This window comes from Notolabrus celidotus, chromosome 11 (assembly GCF_009762535.1).
Source record: "Notolabrus celidotus isolate fNotCel1 chromosome 11, fNotCel1.pri, whole genome shotgun sequence".
Taxonomy (NCBI): domain Eukaryota; kingdom Metazoa; phylum Chordata; class Actinopteri; order Labriformes; family Labridae; genus Notolabrus; species Notolabrus celidotus.
Genome location: NC_048282.1, coordinates 24,181,155 through 24,202,970, shown reverse-complemented (window position 1 = coordinate 24,202,970; position 21,816 = coordinate 24,181,155). Strand labels below are relative to the sequence as shown.

At 39.4% G+C, this 21,816-nt stretch overlaps 1 protein-coding gene across 1 annotated transcript in view; it reads right to left on the bottom strand.

Annotated features, from left to right (window-relative positions):
• LOC117820898 (dedicator of cytokinesis protein 3-like) overlaps positions 1 to 21,816 on the bottom strand; it is a 61,941-nt gene that overhangs the window by 28,667 nt on the left and 11,458 nt on the right. The window contains exons 5-15 of the mRNA XM_034694830.1: positions 21,349 to 21,404; positions 15,915 to 16,011; positions 14,266 to 14,414; positions 11,888 to 11,972; positions 10,537 to 10,578; positions 8,418 to 8,572; positions 8,163 to 8,244; positions 8,007 to 8,067; positions 7,752 to 7,899; positions 6,589 to 6,677; positions 5,080 to 5,205 (exon numbers count right to left, since the gene is read on the bottom strand). Coding sequence (XP_034550721.1) covers positions 5,080 to 5,205; positions 6,589 to 6,677; positions 7,752 to 7,899; positions 8,007 to 8,067; positions 8,163 to 8,244; positions 8,418 to 8,572; positions 10,537 to 10,578; positions 11,888 to 11,972; positions 14,266 to 14,414; positions 15,915 to 16,011; positions 21,349 to 21,404 — 1,090 coding nt within the window. The remainder of the gene's footprint in view (positions 1 to 5,079; positions 5,206 to 6,588; positions 6,678 to 7,751; positions 7,900 to 8,006; positions 8,068 to 8,162; positions 8,245 to 8,417; positions 8,573 to 10,536; positions 10,579 to 11,887; positions 11,973 to 14,265; positions 14,415 to 15,914; positions 16,012 to 21,348; positions 21,405 to 21,816) is intronic.

Here is a 21,816-nt window from a genome sequence, read left to right as displayed (position 1 = left end):
CATTGCATTTCAATGTAGCATATTTCCTTTTGCATTTTCCATTTCCTTTTCCTTTTCCCTTTTACAGTTTTTTTTGACTGCATAAACACTAAAATCAAAAGTATTACACAATTATCAATACCTTACACTCAAGGAGCAAAACATTGGCTCAGATCTGCACCACTATAAGCACAAAGTCAGCCTCACACTTTTTGCAAAACATTATAAACAGTGATTTGTAAAACACTAAACACACTTGTAAACATTAGACACAGAAGTATACCATGATGTCACTTCCTTGCAATTCCAAAGCACTGACTGTTAAACCACCACACCTATAAGTCAACTGGTTAAACACAGCCATCAGGTGCACAAACACATGATTGCTTTATTGAAGACACACCAATCAGGTTTAAGCACTATAAAAATGCAGCAGGTGAGTTCACCTGTCTTCAACCAGAATAAAAGGAGTCAGAAGAAGAAGAGTTCTCTGGGTCTGGCAAGATCCAACTCAGAGAAGAGCTAATGTCTCGTATTTTCTGTACTGTATTTTCAGTTTTTTTCAGACTTTTCTTTTTACTGTAATTGTAACCTGTGCTGGATCCAGTATTTCATGTTCGTCTGATATTTGCTGAGCTTACAGTGTTGTGCACACTACTGTAGTAGCATGAAATCTGGGACATGTTTTGTTGTGATTCTCCATGTTGACATGTTGACTGATTTTGGTCTATAGAGAGAAAAAAATGATATTTTCATCAGTCTGCAGCATTAGTCTTGTGTGGTGTTTGTTGAATTTATTGTATATTTGCACTTTATCTGTGTACTTCACCTACAGTACTCTTATCACTGAGAAGTAGAATTGATCAAAGTGTTTTAGGTAAGCAACAGCAGTGTGTAACTGGTTGAAACAGAATGAAGTCATATGAAATGTGTGTTTCATATGGTAACAAAATATGCTTTTGATAGATTAGGGTATAGTTTTTACAAGAGTGTTTCATTTTGCAAAGGATCTGAGGTGTTCTGCTACTTGCGTGTTTGGTTGTGGGAATTGTTTGTTTTGACAAAATGGGCTCTGTTTTCAAAATCGTGTTTAAGCAATCGAAAAAAACTGTAAATCATAACTTCGGAAAACATCTCCTTTTTGAGTCTTTAAAGAATCAAGCTGAAAAGATGTACATGTTACCTTTCTGTTGTGTTCCTTTTAAAGTAAGAAAAAAAAATCCAGTACTTCTGCCTCATCCGTGTTTTGACAGAGAGGTGCCCAGACTTCTGTAGCCCACTCATCATCTCTGCTTGAATCTGGTTGCTTCAGGCTAAATTAGCAGCAACTAGCACAGCATTATCAAATCTTAGTTGGCCTTTAGTTGAGCTACAGTTAGTGCTGATGGAATTGTATTGATTTGAAAAGAAAGAGGACACCTCTAATTCTGCTGCACAAGTCTTTCATGTTACTTTTATAAAGTTATGGGAGTGTAATGCTACTTGCACTTGTTTAAGCTTGACACACTTGCTAGGATGTCATGAGTAAAGTCACTGCCCGGGAGCACTGTCTTAACCTCTCTAGAGGTTGAATGTTACCCACCACAACAGGACAAGTACATCTCAGAAAGTCCCAGACTATGACAACAGCTGTGTCTCCTGCCTTTCTGATGTAAATAAGTTATAATGTACACGTCAGCCTCTGCTGCACAAGATGAACTGAGAGTGGTCAACATAAATTAAGATGCTGTGCGGACTAAGATGTGCACCACAGGACATTGTTCTAGTCAATGAAAAATGACCCCGCTGAGTTGTGATACACAGTAGCTCATGACTGCCTCAGCACCTTTTGAGAGGTCAGTGTGTAATGAAATAAATATCAGTGGCAACAGCGGAGGAAGATATTGCAGTTATTTATAAAAATCAGATTATAGTTATTTATATCTAAGTCATTTCCTTAGGGACGGATGAGTCACAAGGGTTGATATTGGGAGGTATTTCAGGCTAACTGGAAAGGAGCTGGAGAGGAGAGGGGAAGAAGAAGAGAAGAGGAAAGAGGTGGAGAGGAAGAGGAGGAGAGAAGAGAGGAAAAGAGAAGGAGAGGAGGGCATAAGAAAGGAAAAGATGAGGAGAGAAGGAGAGAAGAAAGGAAAGATGGGGTGAGGAGGAGAGGAGAAAAGAGGAAGAAAAGAGGAGATGAGAAAATAAGAGAAGAAAAGGGGACGAGAGGAGAAAATAAGAGAGGAGGAGAGAAGAAAGGAAAATAGGAGAGAAGTGGAGAGGAAAGAAGAGGAAAGGAGAAGAGAGAGTAGGAAAGGAGAGAGGAGAGAAAAGAGGAACAGAAGAGGAGAGGAGGGCATAAGAAAGGAAAAGACGAGGAGAGAAGGAGAGAAGAAAAGAAATATGGGGAGATGAGGAGAGATGAGGAGAGAGGAAAAGACTGAAGAAAAGAGGAGATGAGAAAATAAGACAGGAAAAGAGGAAGATAGGGTGAGATGAGAAAACGAGAAGAAAAGGGGATGAGAGGAGGAGAGGAGAAAATAAGAGAGGAGGAGAGGAGTAGAGAAGAAAGGAAAAGAGGAGAGAAGTGGAGAAGAGGAGAGGAAATAAGAGAAAAGGAGAAGGGAGAGGAGGAAAGGAGAGAGGAGGAAAGGAGGGGAGGACAGGAAGACGATGGGAAAGAAAAGAGGATCTTACACTCTCAGCAGACAAAAAGCATAGCAACTTTAGCTGATGAAATATACCGAAATAAACACACACCTCTTCCTCTCTATCTCTCTTCCAGTTATCTTTGAAGACCTCTGCTCTTCATCATTTACTCAGCACCTGACCTAAATGCAGATCTCAAGCAAATAGAGAGTGACGGACTGAGACTCTCCAAAACACCCGTTGTTCAAGAATTATTCAGATCCTTAACTGAAATAACAAAACAACAATTTATGAACAGCAGCTTGGCAGAAGTATGTTGCCTCTGGGTGCTGATATTAGTATTCATTATTATTAAATGCATCAATTTGTAAGATGGCAGTTTACTGCTGCAGCTGTCTAAATCTGTCTCAGAGCTGACTTACACAGTTGTTATTTTAGTGTCTCTATCTAGGAGCTCAGCTGTACTTAGAAGGCTTGTAGAAAGGTAGGAACTCTGCTGCTGTTTTATGTTTCCAGAAATACATACATTGTTGAAATGCTGAGTAATCATACTGCACATAGGCAAAGTGTCAAATCAGGAGTTTAATGCATATCCGATAGGGGCGAGTAGTGCAAAAAACCTCACGATAGGCTACGCATCAGGATACTTGGGTCATGATACGATAGTATCACAATATATCTCGATATCACAATATTGTGATATATTGTGATATTCTACACAGTAAAGTAAGAAAAAATTGAGATGGTGTATATGTAAATCACACAATATTACTCAAAATTGAAAGGACAAATTAAGTCAAAACTATTTAATTGAAAACAACTTTTCCACTTAATTGTTTTTGAAATACTGAAGTTGTATTTTAGTTCCAACTCTGCTAAAATGTGAATTTTTATTATTACAAAAATATTGATATTAAGAATTGAAATATCAATATCATATTGGAGGTCCAAGTATCGCGATATATTGCTTTATCGATATTTTTTTACACCTCTAATATCCAAGTAATCCCTCAGTCTTAAGTCTGAGAGTCTGCCGGACTTCCCTTAATCACAGAGGACCATCTCTCTGGAACAATCTGCCCAAATCTCTACAATCAGTATCTTCACTATCATCCCTCAAAAAGCATCTGAAAAGGTCGCTAAATTAACAGTTCTTGACATACTTCTCTGATAAACATCTTTTTTTTTTACCATGTCTTGTAAATGTACAGTTATGGAATTATTTTTGGTATATGTATTGTTGCTTTTTATAACTTTTTATAACTTTTTGTTTAGCAAGAGGGAAGGTATTTTTATAAGCCTCTTGGGGCTTCTGACCTCCCTTGTATTATGTTTTCGATTCCATTACATATATTGTAGTTGTTGTTTGATGATGAGCAAATAAAATAAATACATTAAAAACTCAGCCTGTAGGCTACTCTGAACTCCATGTTTCACTGAGTTTTTTCTACCTTAGAGAATTCATGACATCACAAAATCTCAGAAATCCTTACATAGGCTGCATTCCGATTTGGGGACTGTATCCTACGAAGGGTGCTTTTCACGACCGATTGCATCATAGCGCTGCATCGAAGACTGTCCCATTTTAAAAGCTCCTTCGAATGATCGAATGCATCCTACTCTTCCCACGAAATGAACATGTTCATTTTTTTTTAATCGCATGTTATTTGCACACCGTATATAAGCCCCCTCGGCATCTTCCTGCTATTTGATATGAAATGAAGACACCACTGGGCTTTTGGAATGCAACTTTCACTTTAAAAATTTCCAGACGGCTCAGTCGACAAGTCAAAGGTAAATAAAAATAAACACTGTAATTCACAGAATAAGCACTCAGAAGCTGTCTACTACCTCCAAGGCATTGTTTCAGAACACAGTGGTGTCACGGGGCAGCATGTATTTGAATAATACATCTAAAAGTCAAGATTATAAAGTAAATTTCATTACATGCATTTGATTCCCACATTTTGCAAAGATTCAAAATGTGTCATTTGATGGCCCTAATTTAAATGAAACATTCTAGAAGTGTTGAGGGGAAATGTCCCTTTAAGTTAAACAGCTTCAAACTGAGAATCTGAAAAGGGTCAAGGCCAGTGATACTGAAGAAAGTAATGTATTTCATAAGCTCATTCAATGTTTTAGAACACATGTTAGATTTATAGAGTGCAATACAAGTATAAATTATTATCAAATAGAAATATTAAAGCACTGATATTTCTTAATAACCAAAGTCCATTTTGTTCTCGCCTACATCATTCTGCTGTTTCCTGTAGATTCTTTAACTCAGTCTTTAAGCATCACCCTTTGCTTTTCTTACATCCGTTTCCCCTCTCCCTCTCTCCCTTCCTCTCCATCCTCAGTAACCTGATCTGTGACCTTCCCCTCTTTTCATTCCTCGGAGCCATCTGGCCTCCACCTCCTCCTCTGAATCTCTCTGCCCCCATTACCGCCTCCTGCTCTTTGCCTCCTTACCTGGCAGGATGACATCTGGGAAACCCAGTTTGCGTGTGAGTGCCAGGGCCCTGTTGAACACAGCCTGGTTCTCTCTTCGGATCTGCTCCAGCTCACCCCGTAGCAGCTGCAGGGAAATGATCAGGCCTGGGGAGGGGGGAGAATGGGGCATATATGTGAGTGTAAATGGGGGCAAAGGGCAAGTGAAGAGGTGTAGGGCAGTGGGAGGAAAGTGGAATTGAAGAAATAAAAGCGGAGATGAGAGAAGGGAGGGACAGAGGGGTATTTAAAGGACATTAGCAGGAATGTGGGGGAGGAGAAGACAGACAGAGGAGAGGATGGAGAGACGTGATCAGAGTCAGGGAGAAACAGAGAGAAGAGAAACAGTGGTGTGGAAATTACGCAAAAAGGAAAGGAAAAATATGGGTACAAATGTGTGACAGATTTTTGTGAGGCATGATGAGTCATATATCAAACTGTGACATGCTCATAAAGAGAGACGCAAGAGTGAATGAGGAGAGTTCACGTTTACAGTGAGGCCATTTTGAATTCACACAGCAAGATTATGTAATACCAAGACCAAGAGACCTGCATTATCTTGTCATACTAGCTAACACGTTGGCTATGGATGTGTAAAATGTGTTCTTACCTCCAGGTTATTATCATCATAGTGACAGATAGAGGTTATTGATACGATGTACAATCTGCTGCAATGTGAGTTAATTCAATTTGACATTCCTGAGCATGATTGATTTGAACTTTATTTGTAGAGTGATTTCTAGTAATTCAAGTGATTTCCAGATAATTAAGTAAACATTTTAATTTCTATTTAAGCCTAATTAGTGAAATTAAAGGTTTTCTTGTTCAAATTTGGGAACTATTGAGCATCGATTAAAGTAGATTAATTTGTTAGTGGATCAACAAAAACATAGTAAATCAAAAGTTGATTAACAACTCATAATCAAGATTTTTTTTCACACAAAAATAATTCAGAAATGTCTTGATTCCAGCCTCTCAAATGTTAAAGCAATTTTCTGGTTCAGTTTTATGATTTCAATTGAATATTTTTTGGCTCCTGCACAGTTTAGACCAATTTAAAGACAATGCCTGTGGCTGTGAAGAGTTTCCTGCTTCAATCTTTTTCTTTTACAAAGAGAGATAATACGATTTCACTCTCTTCTTTGTCCTTCAGTTATGAGGCTACATCTAAAAATCTGTTGGCTTAGCTTTGAAACATTTGGATGTAAGAATTATTCTCAAAATCTTTGCAAAATGTCTGTTTTGTTTCAACATCAAATCCAGAATTACATATCCTTGCATTGAGAAGTCACATGATCAGTTGACCAAGATCTACAGTAGACCCTCCACCTACCCTCTCCACTAAAGTAGATTCAGATAAATACTTCAGCATCTTATTTTAACTATGATGAACTTTTTACGTCTTTAAATTCTAACCATAACCAAAAGAGGTCCAAGTTGAACCTTAGCGAGAGCAAAGAGCAAACAGGTCTGTAGAGGCCACATATTTACCATAGTTGGTGCTTGGAGCAGAGTACTTGGTGTTGGACTTGCGGATGATGTTCTCATGTACCTGGTACCACTCGTTCTCGTTGTTACATCTGGAGAGAGAGGGAGACAGTTGGGAAAGGCTGTTAACAACGCACCCATTAGTGGGTCCAGATGGAGGGCTCAGGATTGTGCGCACGGGGACTGCACGAACAGCATGTGTCCCAGAGACGATTTCCTCCTGGAGAAAAGGTAGCAGCGGGGGGAGGTGCTATCAAGCAGCACATTAGCCCAAATGCACAGCTCACTAAGCAAACCTGACAGCCAGCTCTCTACCAGCCTTTTTCATTACTGTGGGCCCGAAGGCCCCTGGGATGGCATGGGGAAATGCACAGACTGGAGCGTTATAGGAGTCGACAGTTTGGAGGCAGCTCAGCACTGAATCACTGCTTGCTTTTTTAAAAGGGAAGAGCTCTGTGCCTCAGCAAGAGAAATCTGATGAAAAAGACAGCTTTCTATTTTAAAAATCTTTATTTCACGCTGAGCTGTCGAGCTATCCTGAAAATACCACACCTGAAAAATGTCACTCAACGGGATGGCAAAGTGTATGATTGACCTTTGACCCTCTGAGTGGACGCTGAGGAGGACAGCGCAGACTCAAGGAGACATTCAAGCTGTTGACTGACAAGAGAAAATGCTGAGCCTGGTGTTATTATGCTTTGTCCTCTAACTTTGCTCAATTATCTGAGTGTCATCTCTCTCTCCATCTCTTTCCTTCTCCTTCCCTATGTCTCCTTCCTTAGCTGGGTTGGCCGGCGTACAGGAGTGGCCCTCTGTGGTGAAGCCTAACAGAAGCAGCCAGATTCACAACACGCCAAGTGCCCTATCGCAGGCCCAGGGTGAACAGCTATTGATTTTCCAGAGGACACTTCATTATCATTCTGGTCAAAACATGCCAGGCATCAAGAGTGAACGCCAAGTTGTCATGCAAGACATCTGCAGAATGTTCACATACTCTCATCTTACTGCATCAACACTTTATTTTCAAGAGTAAAGAAGAGATCAAACTACCAGGATTAGAGGTATGAAGACTATTTTTAAGAGTGGTTTTATGCTTTTAATGCTAGAGGAATTCAATTCTTTGTGCAACTATCCATGTTATAAAGAGTTTCAAGATTTACACTCACGTATAAACTTTGAGCACAAAGTCCTTCTCTTCTTTGAGGTCTGTGATGGTGTGGAAAACATCACTCATGGCAAGAACAGCGCAGCCATAAGGTCTTCTGTACTGCACATGAGGCGGGCCCTTCTTTGAGTCGTTCAGCAGCATACGACCTTTAAACAAAAAGAGACGGATATGCTCAGAAGAAATGCAAGCATGTAAAAATACCTGTGGTTAAACATTACAATTGTATTCATGTGTATCTAAACAGTGCTTTTACCAGTTCGTATGACATGTGCAACAATGTAAAGGTCTCTCTTCAAGTCTTTACTGCTCAGGTCCTAAAGGGAAAAGGGAAAATATTGTCAGAATCCTGTAAATACATACGTGTGCTTCGAAACAAAACATATTCGGAAGACAGGATATTATGGGCTACCGTAAAGAGAGCACACAGACGATCAACTTTCTCTGGATTCTTTGGTCCTCCGTTTTTGTTGAGTTTCACCATGAACTTCTCACTGTAAAAGAAGTCAGGTACAGTTTCAGAGTTTCTAGAAACTTTAACAAACCCATGTCAATCTGTGGGATGGATAGTTTTGTGGACATGTGCGTGATGACTGTATGTGTGAGTGTGTGTGCGTTTGTTGGGTCATTCTAGGCTGTTTCGTGTGCACCGATCCTCCTGCCGTACCTGATCTGTTTGGCCTCGCGAGTGTCGTACAGAGAGAAGAAGACATCCGCATCCTCACTGATGCTGTTGTAAGTGAAGCTCTTCAGGTTGACGAAGAGGTGGTGCGACACAGGGACACGGCAACCGTCACCATGGCGCTGTCTCGTGCTGTCACCCTGGGAACAAAGAAGAAAGTGACCGCTAACAAGACGATCCTGACTGTAAGGCAGGCGAAGTAGCTGACATTCTGTGTATAGATAATCCTATTCAAAAGATCAATAGTGCTGCTGTAAGAGATGAATCATGTATTGATGTATGCTCTATGCTGTACTTCTTCTGTCACAAGTACATGCCATTTACAGTGGACTCAGACAGACAGGCGACCATCTCAAAAAAGAAAGGAAGAATGGAGGATAGGACACTGCAGATGAGAAGGCTCTGTATTTATTAAGTGCTGTAGAGAGGGTGCACTATTCATTATTACAAATGTAGCAGCTTTATGTGGTCATATGTTTTGTCACAATACTTTTTCATTAGCAGGTTCCCTTTTAAAGGAATAGTCAATTATTATTCATCTAAATTGTAGCTCACAGTTAGATGACATGACTGATATCCGGCTGCAAAATTTGAAGCTACCCAAGAAGGTTTTTAGCTTAACTTGAATCAAAACAGGAAGCTCCTGCCTGCCCGAATGATAAGGTAACAAAATCTACAACAAAACCTCTAAATCTCAAAATTAGAATAGATTAGAATAGCCTTAATTTGTCATTGTCAAGGTGCATGTGTTAAATACAAATAAAATAAAAACAGGTAGAAAATATGTATAAAAGACAATATAAATATGGTAATAATATAAAACAAATGTCAAATATATACAATCAGGTGGGGAGAAGAGGTATTTGGGTTTAGGATATTGCACATTATATGAAAAGTTTCACAGTTCCTGGTATTGCACTTGTCATGAATATTATTGCACATGAGGGAATTGTTTATGTCATAACTTTTTTGTTTACTCTGTTCAACAGTTAAAGTGCACCAATCTAAAATTAAGTCTTGAAGAGAGGCTAATTTGTTAGCTTTGGATGTAATTATGGGACTATAAGTGCTTATCAGGTACTGGTATGCTTTCAGTCCCGAGAGTCAGAACGAAACATGGTGAAGCAGCGTTTAGTCATTATGCACCACAGATCTGGAACACACTCCCTGAAAGCTGTAGGTCTGCTCCAACTCTCACCTCTTTTATATCAAAGATTAAGACCTTTTTATTTGCCACTATATTCCAATTTTAGCTTATTTTAACTTGCTTTAAATGCAATTTTTGTTTTTATTTTTAACGTATTTCTAATTTTTTTGTCATTTTAATTGAGCTCGTTTATGCTTGTCTGAATGTTACCAATGCTTTTAATCTTTTAATGTAAAGCACATTGAGTTGCCCTCGTGTATGAAATGCGCTATACAAATAAAGTTGCCTTGCCTTGCCTTGCCTTTCAAACAAAGCCCAACAAGTCATTCCACCTATTTAAAAACGTTTTAGCCAAGCTAAGCTAAGCTAAGCTAAGCTAAGCTAAGCTAAGCTAAGCTTGGTAGTTTGGTGTGTAATGGATAGACCTTTTAATGGTATCAGCTTTCTTAGCAAAGAAACCAACAAGGTTTTTTTCCTCAAATCTAATCCAAAAAATGTCACTGTTTTTAAGAGAGATCTACTCAGATGAAAATGTAATAATTACTTCAAAAAAATTCTGCATCCCTCAAGAGAGCCAAATTGCGACAAGTCTCCAAACTGGTCTTCCTCACATTACCATTTGTACATACATACTGCAGCATATGTAGTCCCAGTGGGATTCAACTCTCACACTCTGGTAGCATGTGTGTGAGGCTCTAATGGGGCCTGGCAGTGACATCTTTCTATTTATATTTAATATAAAGGATTTTCTAGGCTGCAAGGTTTATTCCTGGTTCAACTGCAGAAATCCCTTGAAAGAACCTCAGGCAACAAACAATAAAGAGTCAAAAGGTGACAGCCAGAGTATCCTGACTTTAGGCTTTGTGAATAGAGTGTAAAAAGACAAATTTAATGTAAGTTAAAGAAGTAAAAAGTTTCTGATGATTGTGTAAACAAAACACACTGAAAATACTGTACCTGGTTTGTGCTTTGCTGACCACAGTGTCTGCTGGATACATGCTATGAAAAAAGGGAATTACAAAGGAGAGGTGTCAGATCAGTCGGTACATTCTCTTCTCATCCCACACAGCTTTGAACTTATTTACCTTATAGCAGCTTCAGACACACACTACATGAGCAATGCCTCAGCTGATGCTTCAAAACTGACAAAATTCTCACCTACGAGCGTTGCAGAGTGGCTATACTACTGCAGCGCTAAAAGAAGCCCACACGAGGCAAAACGTGAGCGTGTGGGAGAGGAGAGGACAAAGCCAGCATCGCCCACACACACCTCTCTGCTCAGCGGCCTATAAGAACTCCTCTACTCCCCTACCTGAAGAGGTGCCAAAGCCCTGTGCCCTGCCAAAAACAAGCTCACTTTCATCGACAGAGTCAGGAGGCTTCTTGGCACAAAGGAGCTACGCTGTTGTTTCTGGACAGGGCATTTAGTGCACAAACATTCAGCATGCAAAGCTGAGAAACATAGCAGTGGGATAATGGGAGGCTGCAGGGCAGTTGGAGAGTATTTTGATCAACATATGGAGGTTCAGCTACTGACCAGGAAGGATCTCCTTCCTAGAAAACATTCCCCAGCAGTGCATTTCATAACATCTGTGCTGTAATCGCAGATTTCTAAAATTGGATCTGCGTCAGTAAGTCTCCTCTGGGTGTTTGTGTGTATGTGTGTGCTTGTGTGTGTGTGTGTGTGTATATGTTTGAAATTCCCATATCACCAAAATACATTTAAGGGAATTACTTATTCATAGCAGTATGTCTCTAGTCTGGCTGGTTAACACAACCAAGACTAGAGAAGGCAATTTATTTTCAAAAACAACAATAAAGAAGTCATTTGTATGTATTGTCCCACAGCCTCACCTGGGCTTGTCACTTTTTATTATGTCTGCATTGCTAGCCAGCAATCACGCTTGTGAGAGTCACGTGCATGCAGAAGAAGGGACACACTCAATATGGCAGTAAGATAAGCATAAAGAGAAGGTCACATGAGGCAGCTCTAACAGCTGATTCTCTCTTTGCTGCTCTCTCTCGTGAGTCACCTTCTTATGGATGATTTGATAATCGGTAGATTCACACATCCCTACACATCCAACAACACATTCTTATGTACAAAACCAGGCTGCGCAAAAAAACAGCACAAACAAAAGTCCTTACAGTGTAAGTACAGCATCATTTGAATCATTGCAACAGATATCTTTGGTACATGTGCACTGCAAATCAAAGCATATATACCTACTTGATTCATTCCTTGTGTTAATTATACATTACAATGTTTATCAGGCATAAGTTAAAGAATATTTTCAGATAAACATACCAGTTTGTATAGCTCTGATACGCTGATCTGCTCGGGATCCACCATTTCAAACTCTTTTCTGGGAACAAGGTCCATGCCGAGATGCCTGAAAGAGAGAAATCAAAAAGAATGAAAGATAGTAGTGCTCAAATACTGTACTGTTGATCAATGATAGGACTTTGGTTTCCGGCTACGTCATAGTTAATTCCCTTTATGTGAGGGGAAAATCAGTTAGAGGGTCAAACTAAAGCAACAGTACCTCGCCAAGTTGGCTGATCTTTCTCTAACTGGAAACAGGATGTAATAGTTAGCTTAGTACTTATAAAGCTAACTTTTTGTTTTGTTTTGTTTTGTTTTGTTGTGTGTGTGTGTTTTGTTTTTTTTAACTATATTAATATATTATGGCTATTACTATCATTATTATTGTATCTTAATTGTGTATTCATGGTATTTGTATATAAACCTTTGTATAGGTATGTGAAAATGTACTCTATTTTTTGTAATGTCCATATGTCTATCCATACCTTATCTTTTTTATATTTCTTTATTTTATTATATGGAAAGAAAAAAATTAATACAAATTTGATCACAAAAAAAGTACGTGTAAAGCTCCTAATGTGAGTTATTAAATGTTTTGTTATTAATCCACACAAAAATAAAAGTATATAAAGAAGTTTTTGCACTTTATTGGGGGCGGTTACATGCCAGACTGTCTCTTGGCCAAGCACAATAACTTCCTGTCTCTACTTGTTGCCAGGCAACTGATGAAGGCTAAAGAATAGTGGTAGTTGATGGTTTCCCAAAATGTCAAACTTTTGCTTAAGATTTTAAATAGATACATACTTACTTACTGGATCAAATATCCAACTTAAGCAGCCCTAACATTTGCTATAACATCTTGCTTATTCCTTAATACCTCATTTAAACCATTAGATATCACTCTGAATGGGCCTTTAAAGAAATAATAAGTAGTTTCAGCAGTTTAACACTGCCAAGGCCCATTCAGTGTTTAACCTCCCTTGCTGTTTTTCCCAGTTTATTCTCCTCTCTTCTTTTCTTTGCTGCTCACAGGTTTGCAATCAACCACACATCTAATTCAGAGTTCTGTTTTCTCTAAATCAACTAATGAATATTTAAAATATCCTCCATGTTGTTTACTGATGCTATCTGAAACTTATGTTTTTTCCACAGTGTCAGCAGGTCGTCCTTTGCAACTGGTTGCCTGTTAACTTTAGGATCCAGTTCAAGGTCTTTTAATTGTTTTTAAGTGTTTAAATGGTTTGGCACCTCTGGAGACAGAGCCTTCTCAGTGGCGGCCCCAAAGCTGTGGAACAGTCTACCTTTCCAGGTTAGAGCTGCACAGTCTGTTGAGCACTTTAAAACACTACTGAAAACCCATCTTTTCTCCTTGGCGTTCAGTCCCAGCTAAGCAAGAATCCTTGGCTTTTTTACTTCTTTACTCTTTTTATCTCTTAAATTAGGCTCTTACTATTCTTTTACTGTTTTTATTTATTGTTAAATATGTGTGTGATTATATTGTATTTTAATAACTGTACAGCACTTTGGTCAACTGAGGTTGTTTTAAATGTGCTTTATAAATAAAGCTTGACTTGACTTGACTTTGCTGTTGAGGATAAATCACCATTGCAGCAGGGTTTTGAACAATCAGAATCCAGTTTTTAATACAGCTAGGTAAAAAAAATCCTTATAATAGTTATAATCTATTTCGTCCACACCCGTGGTCACTTAGGCAAAAAGTGTAGCCTCAAAACGTGGAGCAATATCAGTGACTACAGTGATCCTTTAACCATGAAATTAGATCACTGTCTCAGATCAGAGTGCATTAGAGCACCAACCTCACACACATGGAGAGTAAAGTACATTGTATTTTTTGCTCCACTTTGTTGTGTTTTACAGATTTAGAAAAAGGTTTTAAAGCATGATACACTCTGATGATGATCGAATTTCCAATTCAAATCAATGTAAATTATCTGAAAGTTTTATATGTGTTGAGTCTTATATAAAGCTGACAGACAGCCCATACTTAAGAAGCCTCTTGTTAGCAGATCAGGAGCCCTCACATCTTTATCTCTGCTATGGATGCCCATCAGAGCTCAGTTGGATGGAGTTAGGAAGTGTCAACAGTGGGAATATGGCTTTACAGATTCTCCCGGGGGATGTGCATTGACTTTAAGCCGCTTGGGATTCTCTCATCTGCTAAATGACCATGAAATTACATCATAGAGGATGATATTACACGCCCATTCATCCATGGCTGTAGACCTCTCTACTGCCAAAGACACGTGGTATTCTCTGGTAGACAATAGTTTAAAAACAATGTTTGTTGTAGAGCATGCCCACTCTGTCGATATAGTGCACTTAGTACAAGAGTAACTCACTCATTGCCCCAGTCGAGCCGTACTGTGATGTGCCGCTTGATCTCACGAGTCTGGTCCTGGGCGAGGTGACCCTGAATCAGCTGCCGACGCAGGTCAATCAGCTCGTTCATGACATGGCGAAGCTTATGGAACAGGTCCACCTTGTGTTTCTATAGAAGTAGCCAAAAATGATCTTTGTTAGGAAATGCGAATCCACCCAAGTAGTATTTATGAGACTCTTTCCAGGTTTTATCCAGGATAATCTGTTCTGTACAGTAGTGATCAGTTGTCAAATTATTACAAAGGCTGCAGTAACATAAAGGATTTAGACAAATTGAACCCTCTAACCATGCTTTAATAAGTTATCTTTTTGATCCTGACATATAAACCCCACTGGGTTTGTCAATTAAATGAAAAAATAAACATCTCCTTGTAGGTCTGCTTTGACCTCCTCACTATTACAAATACCTACATAATTTTTCACAGGCCGACAACAGCCTTTTTAATCCCTCTCTTCTCCCTAATGGTATGACAAGCCCACATTGCCACCCAGGTTTGTTTACATAAATGCAAAGATTAAGCGCCACCACGACGCCCATGTAAATTTAATGAGGATAAACACAGCATGTTTTCAAAGGCTGGTATCTGCTGGGAAACAAAGATTTTTGTTGGGGTTGATGAGCCCTTTCAAACAGGGCTAATTACATACATTTTAACAGACACACATTTATGCTGAGGCCATTGCTCCCTTAAGTAATACCATGAATCGCAATTGGCAACAATATGGTGAAATGTATTAACATCCAGTCAGTGCTACATCCTATTATTATGGCTGCAACTGTGGCAACATGGCCCATATCACAGAGGGGGTGAGCACCAAAAGAAGCACTGTTAAATCAGCGCTTCACATTAGTCGAGCTTCAGAGGAAGTTACATCACCACACCAATGCCTCGGGCTCCTTAGTTTGCTCAGAGCATGAGCAGTCCTCAGTGAGAGGTTATGTAAAAACTCTGTGCCAGCTCCGCAATGTATCCACTCTGCTCCAAACTCAAAACCCAACCATCCACTTCTGCCTGCCCCCTCGACATGGAGCTGGATTAAGGATGCTCTAGGTTTCCAGTAATCGCTTGAGCCTGGCAAGTAAAGGCTGAAAGTGAAATTGGTGAGCAGTGCTGGATCTTAAGATGATGCGGAAAATACGAGAGGGAGGCCAAGATCAATCAATGGCTGAATGACACAGCATGAAATTGCATATGACAGGTCTGTAGGCCATTATCTGTGTCCAACCACCGTTTCTGCTCCTAAAGAGATAGTCTATGGAAATGTAGGGTGACAGTCAGAACGACATGCTATGAGGATATATCTAAAGGAGATGTCACTGTATGTTTGTGCTGTTTCTCATAATATTCACCTCTTTTGCTAGCAGACCTTTTAATATCAGGTGTTAAATTAAGAACAGAAAGAAAAAAATGCAAAAGACTGTTCCATCAAACTCCCCTGAGGAGGATGCAAATGAAACAACAACGGATGCAATTTCCTTTCTGCAGAAAAGCTGTTATTCGCCCAATTCCCTCGGAAATCTTTGTAACGTTAGATCTGGTCTCACATTTATTGCTTAGTATTTTTGTTTCAATATTTGTGAGACATGCTGTAATATAGTGCTACCTACCACGTAGAGCTGCTTCCACAAGATGCCCCATTCCTGCAGTGTGGAGGTGGTCTCTGTGATGATAGGGTCCTCAAGGGGCACCACTATCTCACACAACCTGAGGGGAAAAGCATAATGTTAGCAAACCCAAGGACACACATTAAAATATCAGTGTTGGGCTGAAATATGGTTATTGTTCAGAAATCAGTAGTTAAATAGAATCAAACTTGAAATTTGGTGCTACTTGTCCCATTAATGGTTTGTTCCTTTAACATATTTAGGTCTTAGTTTGCCAGCTCACTGTTAGTTTATTAGATGCATATCAGCTAAATCTATTTCTTTCTGCAGTTTGAATAAAGAGCACCTTGGTTTTTGACCTCGGTGTCTTTCTATATGAAAATATAAACAGATAATAAAGTGCTTTACTATTCTAAAGGCGTTCGTCAACCACAATAACAGAGCTCTTCCTTCCCTCTTAGTCACTATGCTAGCTAAGAAATTTATCGCCATCAAATGGACTTCTAGTTTGGGCAGTGTTGCCAACCCCTCAGTGAGGAAAGTAGCTATTGGCTGTCATAAAAGTTGCTAGAAGTCACTAAATGTCATCACTTAATTTGCATAATTGAAATTATGAGGGTTGCTGTAGGAAAGACGTGTTACATTGAGGGAGAGACAAAAATAGGTTAAAAAACTCCCTTAATATGTTTATAACTACACTTCGGAGCCTACAACAAATCAAAGTAAAACGTGGGGTCCTGTTAGCCTAGTGGTCTAAGCGCCCCACGTATCGAGGCTCTAGTCCTCGATGCAGAGGTCGCCCGTTAGACTCACGCCCGGTCGACAATTTGCTGCATGTCTTCCCCCACTCTCTACTCCCCAAGTTTCCAATCTCTCTTCAGCTGTCCTGTCAATAAAGGCTAAAAAGCCCATATTATAACTTACAACAAAAAAAAAACATGTAAAACAGTAAAACATGAAATTTTTCAACCATAACAATATCTACATTTATTTTGTGTATACAATCAACATTAACAATCTAAATGGACCAAAAAGAGACAGTAGGCGGGATCAGCCGCAGTATCCTCGAACATGTGTTATACATTTGCAGTCTGGACGCTGAGAGATGAACACCTCCTGCTCTGAATACAGCCTAGGAGGGACTCACAGCAGCATCCACTGCTCGTTGAGAAGAGTTGGAATGATACATGCTTTCACATCAGTCTCCAAAAGTCTCAGATTAAGTTGCAAGATTTGTTGCTAGTCGTTTTTTGAAAAAGAATCGCTAGAGGGTCTAAAAACTTGCTAAATATACACATACACACTATATATGCAGTCTGCAGGGCTGGATCTGATTGGTCAGATGTTAGCATGCTGTGGACGTCAGTATTCAGCCTGTACTGACGTTTTTCTTTATCCCCATTTAAGCTTTTCTTAACCACCAATTTCAGCATCTAAAAATCACTTGCAACAGCCACTAAAACAAGTCGCATATAACGTACAAACATGCTTAAATCTTCCGTCATCTTAAACCTGGTTGACAGTCATGTTGTGCCCTTTTAGCTGGTTTGCTAATTGTTGCCCGCATTAATGCTAACTTTAGAAATCACTTGGTTAAGTTCACAGTTTAAGTACCTTGGGCTAATGTTAAGCTAGCTGTTGAAGGTCAGGAAAATAAAAAAACAACCAGCATACCTCCACCAGCAAAGTTTGAGTCACCCCAGGCTACTGCTAAGCTAGCTGTTGAAGGTCATGAAAATGTAACCCAACCATAGACTACCTGTTTGAGAGTATCCGCCTTTCTATTTCTACATTTATTTCAAACAGTGGATATTAAATATGAGTGTAGAGAGAAATCTTAAAAGGGAATCTTTTAGAGAGGGGGACTGAGTAAAAGCAGTAACAAGTAATGTAGCATATTGCTCAGAGTTGCTATTAATACACTAATGGTATAACTTTTCTGCCTTTAATACTAGTAACATGTAAATGTGGGGACAAAGGCATGTGGTTGTTTTTCTTGAAAGCCTGCTGTGTATTATGAATATTGTTTAGATCTGTTTCCAAGAATAATATAAATTAATTCTTGGAGACAGAATCTGTAACTCCTCTACACTCTCCAGTTAGAAACACAAATACTGACAACTGATAAGTCAAGCCTATTGCTCTGGACAGCCCTCTTATGGGATTTTGATCAATTGAGCAGAATACTGTACTTTCACTCTCTGCATCTGAGTGTCTTGTTTAGTTTTTGTAATCTTGTTTCCTGCTTTTTTGACTATCTGTATTATCTCAACTGACTCCCAGAAATGTAATTTATGTTGTTATAATTAATTCTTATTTAAGTACTTACTTAGGAATTCTCCCAAAATGTCTTATGAACTGCAATGAATCAGGCACTCTTGTTAAAGGAACTAAGGACCAGACCTGAACAGGGTGGGTTGGGGAGGGTGGGGGTTTGGTGGGTGGAGGGGGGGTGGGGGGCTGTCTTTTTATATCTATGTTTATGTTTTGTATATTTATGTGTCCCCCAAGTTGTGTTCGGGTCATTTTCATGAGTTTGTGATGCTATACGGCTACTTGGCCAGGTCGCTCTTGTAAAAGAGAATTTTATATATAAAATAAAAATAATCATTCTTAGCAACAAATTGACAAATGCGACACCATTAGCAAAAATAAACTACAACTTTGAAATAACAGAGAGCTATTATCATAAATATTCATGAGATTTTCTCAGTAAGCTACGAGGGAGGAGCACTCCAGTCTACAGAACCACACACATCCCCCTGTGTGACTGCATTCATAGGGAAACATTAAACCAAAGGTTAGATCTCTTGTGACACTCTGCACTTTGCTCGCTAAGCTCTTGCCTGTGCTGCGAAGACTTATCTCTCATACTGTATCATTGTATTTGCCACAAAGGAAGCATCTCCATCCATTGCACAATGAGTCGGGGTGATTGTCTCTGGCAGGGAGGCTTTGGGAGAGCTAAAGATATGCAGTGGGTGTGTCACCTCATTAACTCCATGAGACAGCAAAGCAGATTCCCCAAAGTGAAGCTCCTGGAGTGAGCAAGTGTAATAATGTCAATTTCCAAGTCTGCACTTTTAATTGTCTGAGTGCAAACGGGAGTCCTCCTGCTATGTTGAGGCTCAACTGGAGGGCGGTGATATAACAGCAAACTCCCAGCCTGCAGATTTAACATCCATGAGTTCAGGCTGATAAAGAGCTCTGCTGCATTCTTTTGTCTTCCCTTTTATCCTGGCCTCTACAGCCATGGCCCACGATTCTGACTAAACTGTACATGACCGCTGTGTGATGCGTACATGTGTGTGTGAGAGAAACTCTGAGCTGTTTGGCAGTAATTCTCTCGAAGATTGGATCGTCACAATTGGTCAGGCTTTGACATTGATAAGCCGATGAATGAGTGTCACACTCCCTGTGTTATATAAGATAAGAAGAGCTCCTGATGCATATAAGATAAACAAAACTATTTGTTATCACCATTGCTCATATCTTCCTCCAATATGTCTCAATAAAGGTCATGGATCTGTAGAGAGACTGCTGATATTGTATACAGAAGGTCTGCACTCACCTCCTACATAAATTGTCTTGTTCTGCAATAAATTCAACTGGCTTTCTTTACTATATCTGTCTACTCAAACACATTTAAAGTCAACGACACAGACACTGTGGTGTTTTTTTGCATAAGGTGTTCCTTTACTCTGAACTTAATGGGGCTGATTGATTTGACTGAAACTGTGGGCGAAAAGTTACAGAACTTTTATACTGCAAAACTAAAGAATACCTTTGTGGACGTTAAATAGCAAAAAGGTTTTGATGAGCAAAGTCTGTTAAGGTTTTAAGTGGTGTTGAAATCTGGTTGTTGTAGAATTTAATTCATGACCATGTAAGGTACTTTAACATATTGATTTAAATTTTGTAGATCCAAATTTTACAAATCAAACTTACTGGCATGCACCGCTGCAAAGAACGGCCCTAATAAATTCAGATTAGAGGGCAATTTAGGTATAGTTAGACTTTGGCCCTACTCTAACATCTCATGGGGTCTTAATGAGTCATAGGTACCAAAAGTTTGGGAACTGGTCCAGTGAATCGTCACACTCAGCAGCTGGAAAGCAGCCTGTAATAACTTCAATATAACTTTAGGCTTGATCAAAATATGACTGCTTTAACTGCCTTTAAAGCCAATGACAGCCTCAGATTGGTATTATAAGTATCTTACAAAATTATGGAAAGGATCTCTGCAGAGACGGACCTTTATTATTTTCAGTAAGATCGTTTTGGTAATCAGAAGCATGAGTCCCACTTAGTGAGAGGTCTCACTCAGCTGAAATCTTACCAGAGGTAATTCGTTGAAAAAAGATGACTTCAGTGACTTGAGAGGGAACATTTTTTTTTTTTGTCAGTGAACACAATGCAAAATAGTTAGCAAGACACTTAAAATAGCAATCTGAGATTTGTGGTTGCATTAAAACCCCATAATTTGTAAAATTTAAAAATGCTGGATGTGGGTCAGAAATAAGACCCAGCTTCAATGATAGATGTAGAGGGAATCAAAATGTTCTTCATCTCCTTGCTTTGGTAAGTGGTGTTATGATAATATGGTTTTCTGTCTGTACTTGGTCTGATATTAGGTAACAGATTTGAGGTGCTAAAGAAAGTTTTTGTATTCAGATATAGACACAGAGTATCTGGATATATAATGAAACTTTTGTGCTACTCTAGTGCAGGGGATCTAAAACTTTTCATCCCACAACCCCCAAAATAAAGGTGCCAAAGACATGCAGAAAATTAACCTACCTATATGAGAATGTCATATAGGTATCCTTATGCAACGTGACCGTCATTTAGTCATCTGGCATAAAGAAAGGCAGAAAACTCATCACATTTTCTATTTTCCTTTTTCAAAGTTATATTTGTTGGCCTTTTTGCCTTTATTATATAGGACAGCTGAAGAGAGACAGGAAATGTGGGGAGTAGAGAGCGGGGAAAGACATGCAGGAAATGGTCGCCCAGCCGGGAATCGAACCGGCGACCCCTGCGACGAGGACTGTAGCTTCTGTACATCGACCGCTAGGCCACCAGCGCCCCACATTTTCTATTTTCAAGGTTTTATTTCAAGGTTAGCTACTGTTTTTGTCGATATTTATTACAATAACAGGTAAAATGTAATAGTTTTAGATAACTTTTTTAAAAAAACATTCTGGAAGACATCTCACGACCCCTCAATTGTGTCTCACGACCCCCCAGAGGGTCCCAATCCCCACTTTGGGAACCCCTGCTCTAGTGCACACATCTTTGTGTTTTTCATGATATTAGTAGAGGTTGTATTGTCGTGGGGTACATACTTTATCAGAGAGTTCAAAGCAAAATAAGTTAGATAAGTGCCCCCTAATGATGCCGTGCAAGCTCAAACAAAAATTATCATACAGCTTACCCTCTGTTGGTCACTGTGGATTTCTTCAAGTGGACATAGCTGACTGGGAAAATACCCTGTGGATAGAGGAAGGAGTAGAGATGTGACTGAGTGTGACAGGATTATTCTTAATTCTCCTGCAACATGTAACCAAAACGTACAGTACTGTGTTATGACTATGTCATAAGAGAGAAACACCTAAGCTGTGTTGAGTGCTACTGTAAAAAAAAAAAAAAAAAAAAGAGAGATTTTATAATTCTGCCTGCGTCACTTTTTATGTTGAAGGAAATGCAGGATCACACTCTCTTTATATGTATTCTGACATTTTTTGCTTTGCTGTCTGTTAACATTTTCAGCCTTGCAAGAAAAAAGATCCCTTACTATTTGCACACACTACAGAAAGGAGAGGCAGAGCAACGGGTGGGAGCCCTATTGTGGCTTGGCTTAGCAGGGAAAGGGGCATGGGGGACCGGGTGGTGCCACCTTTGC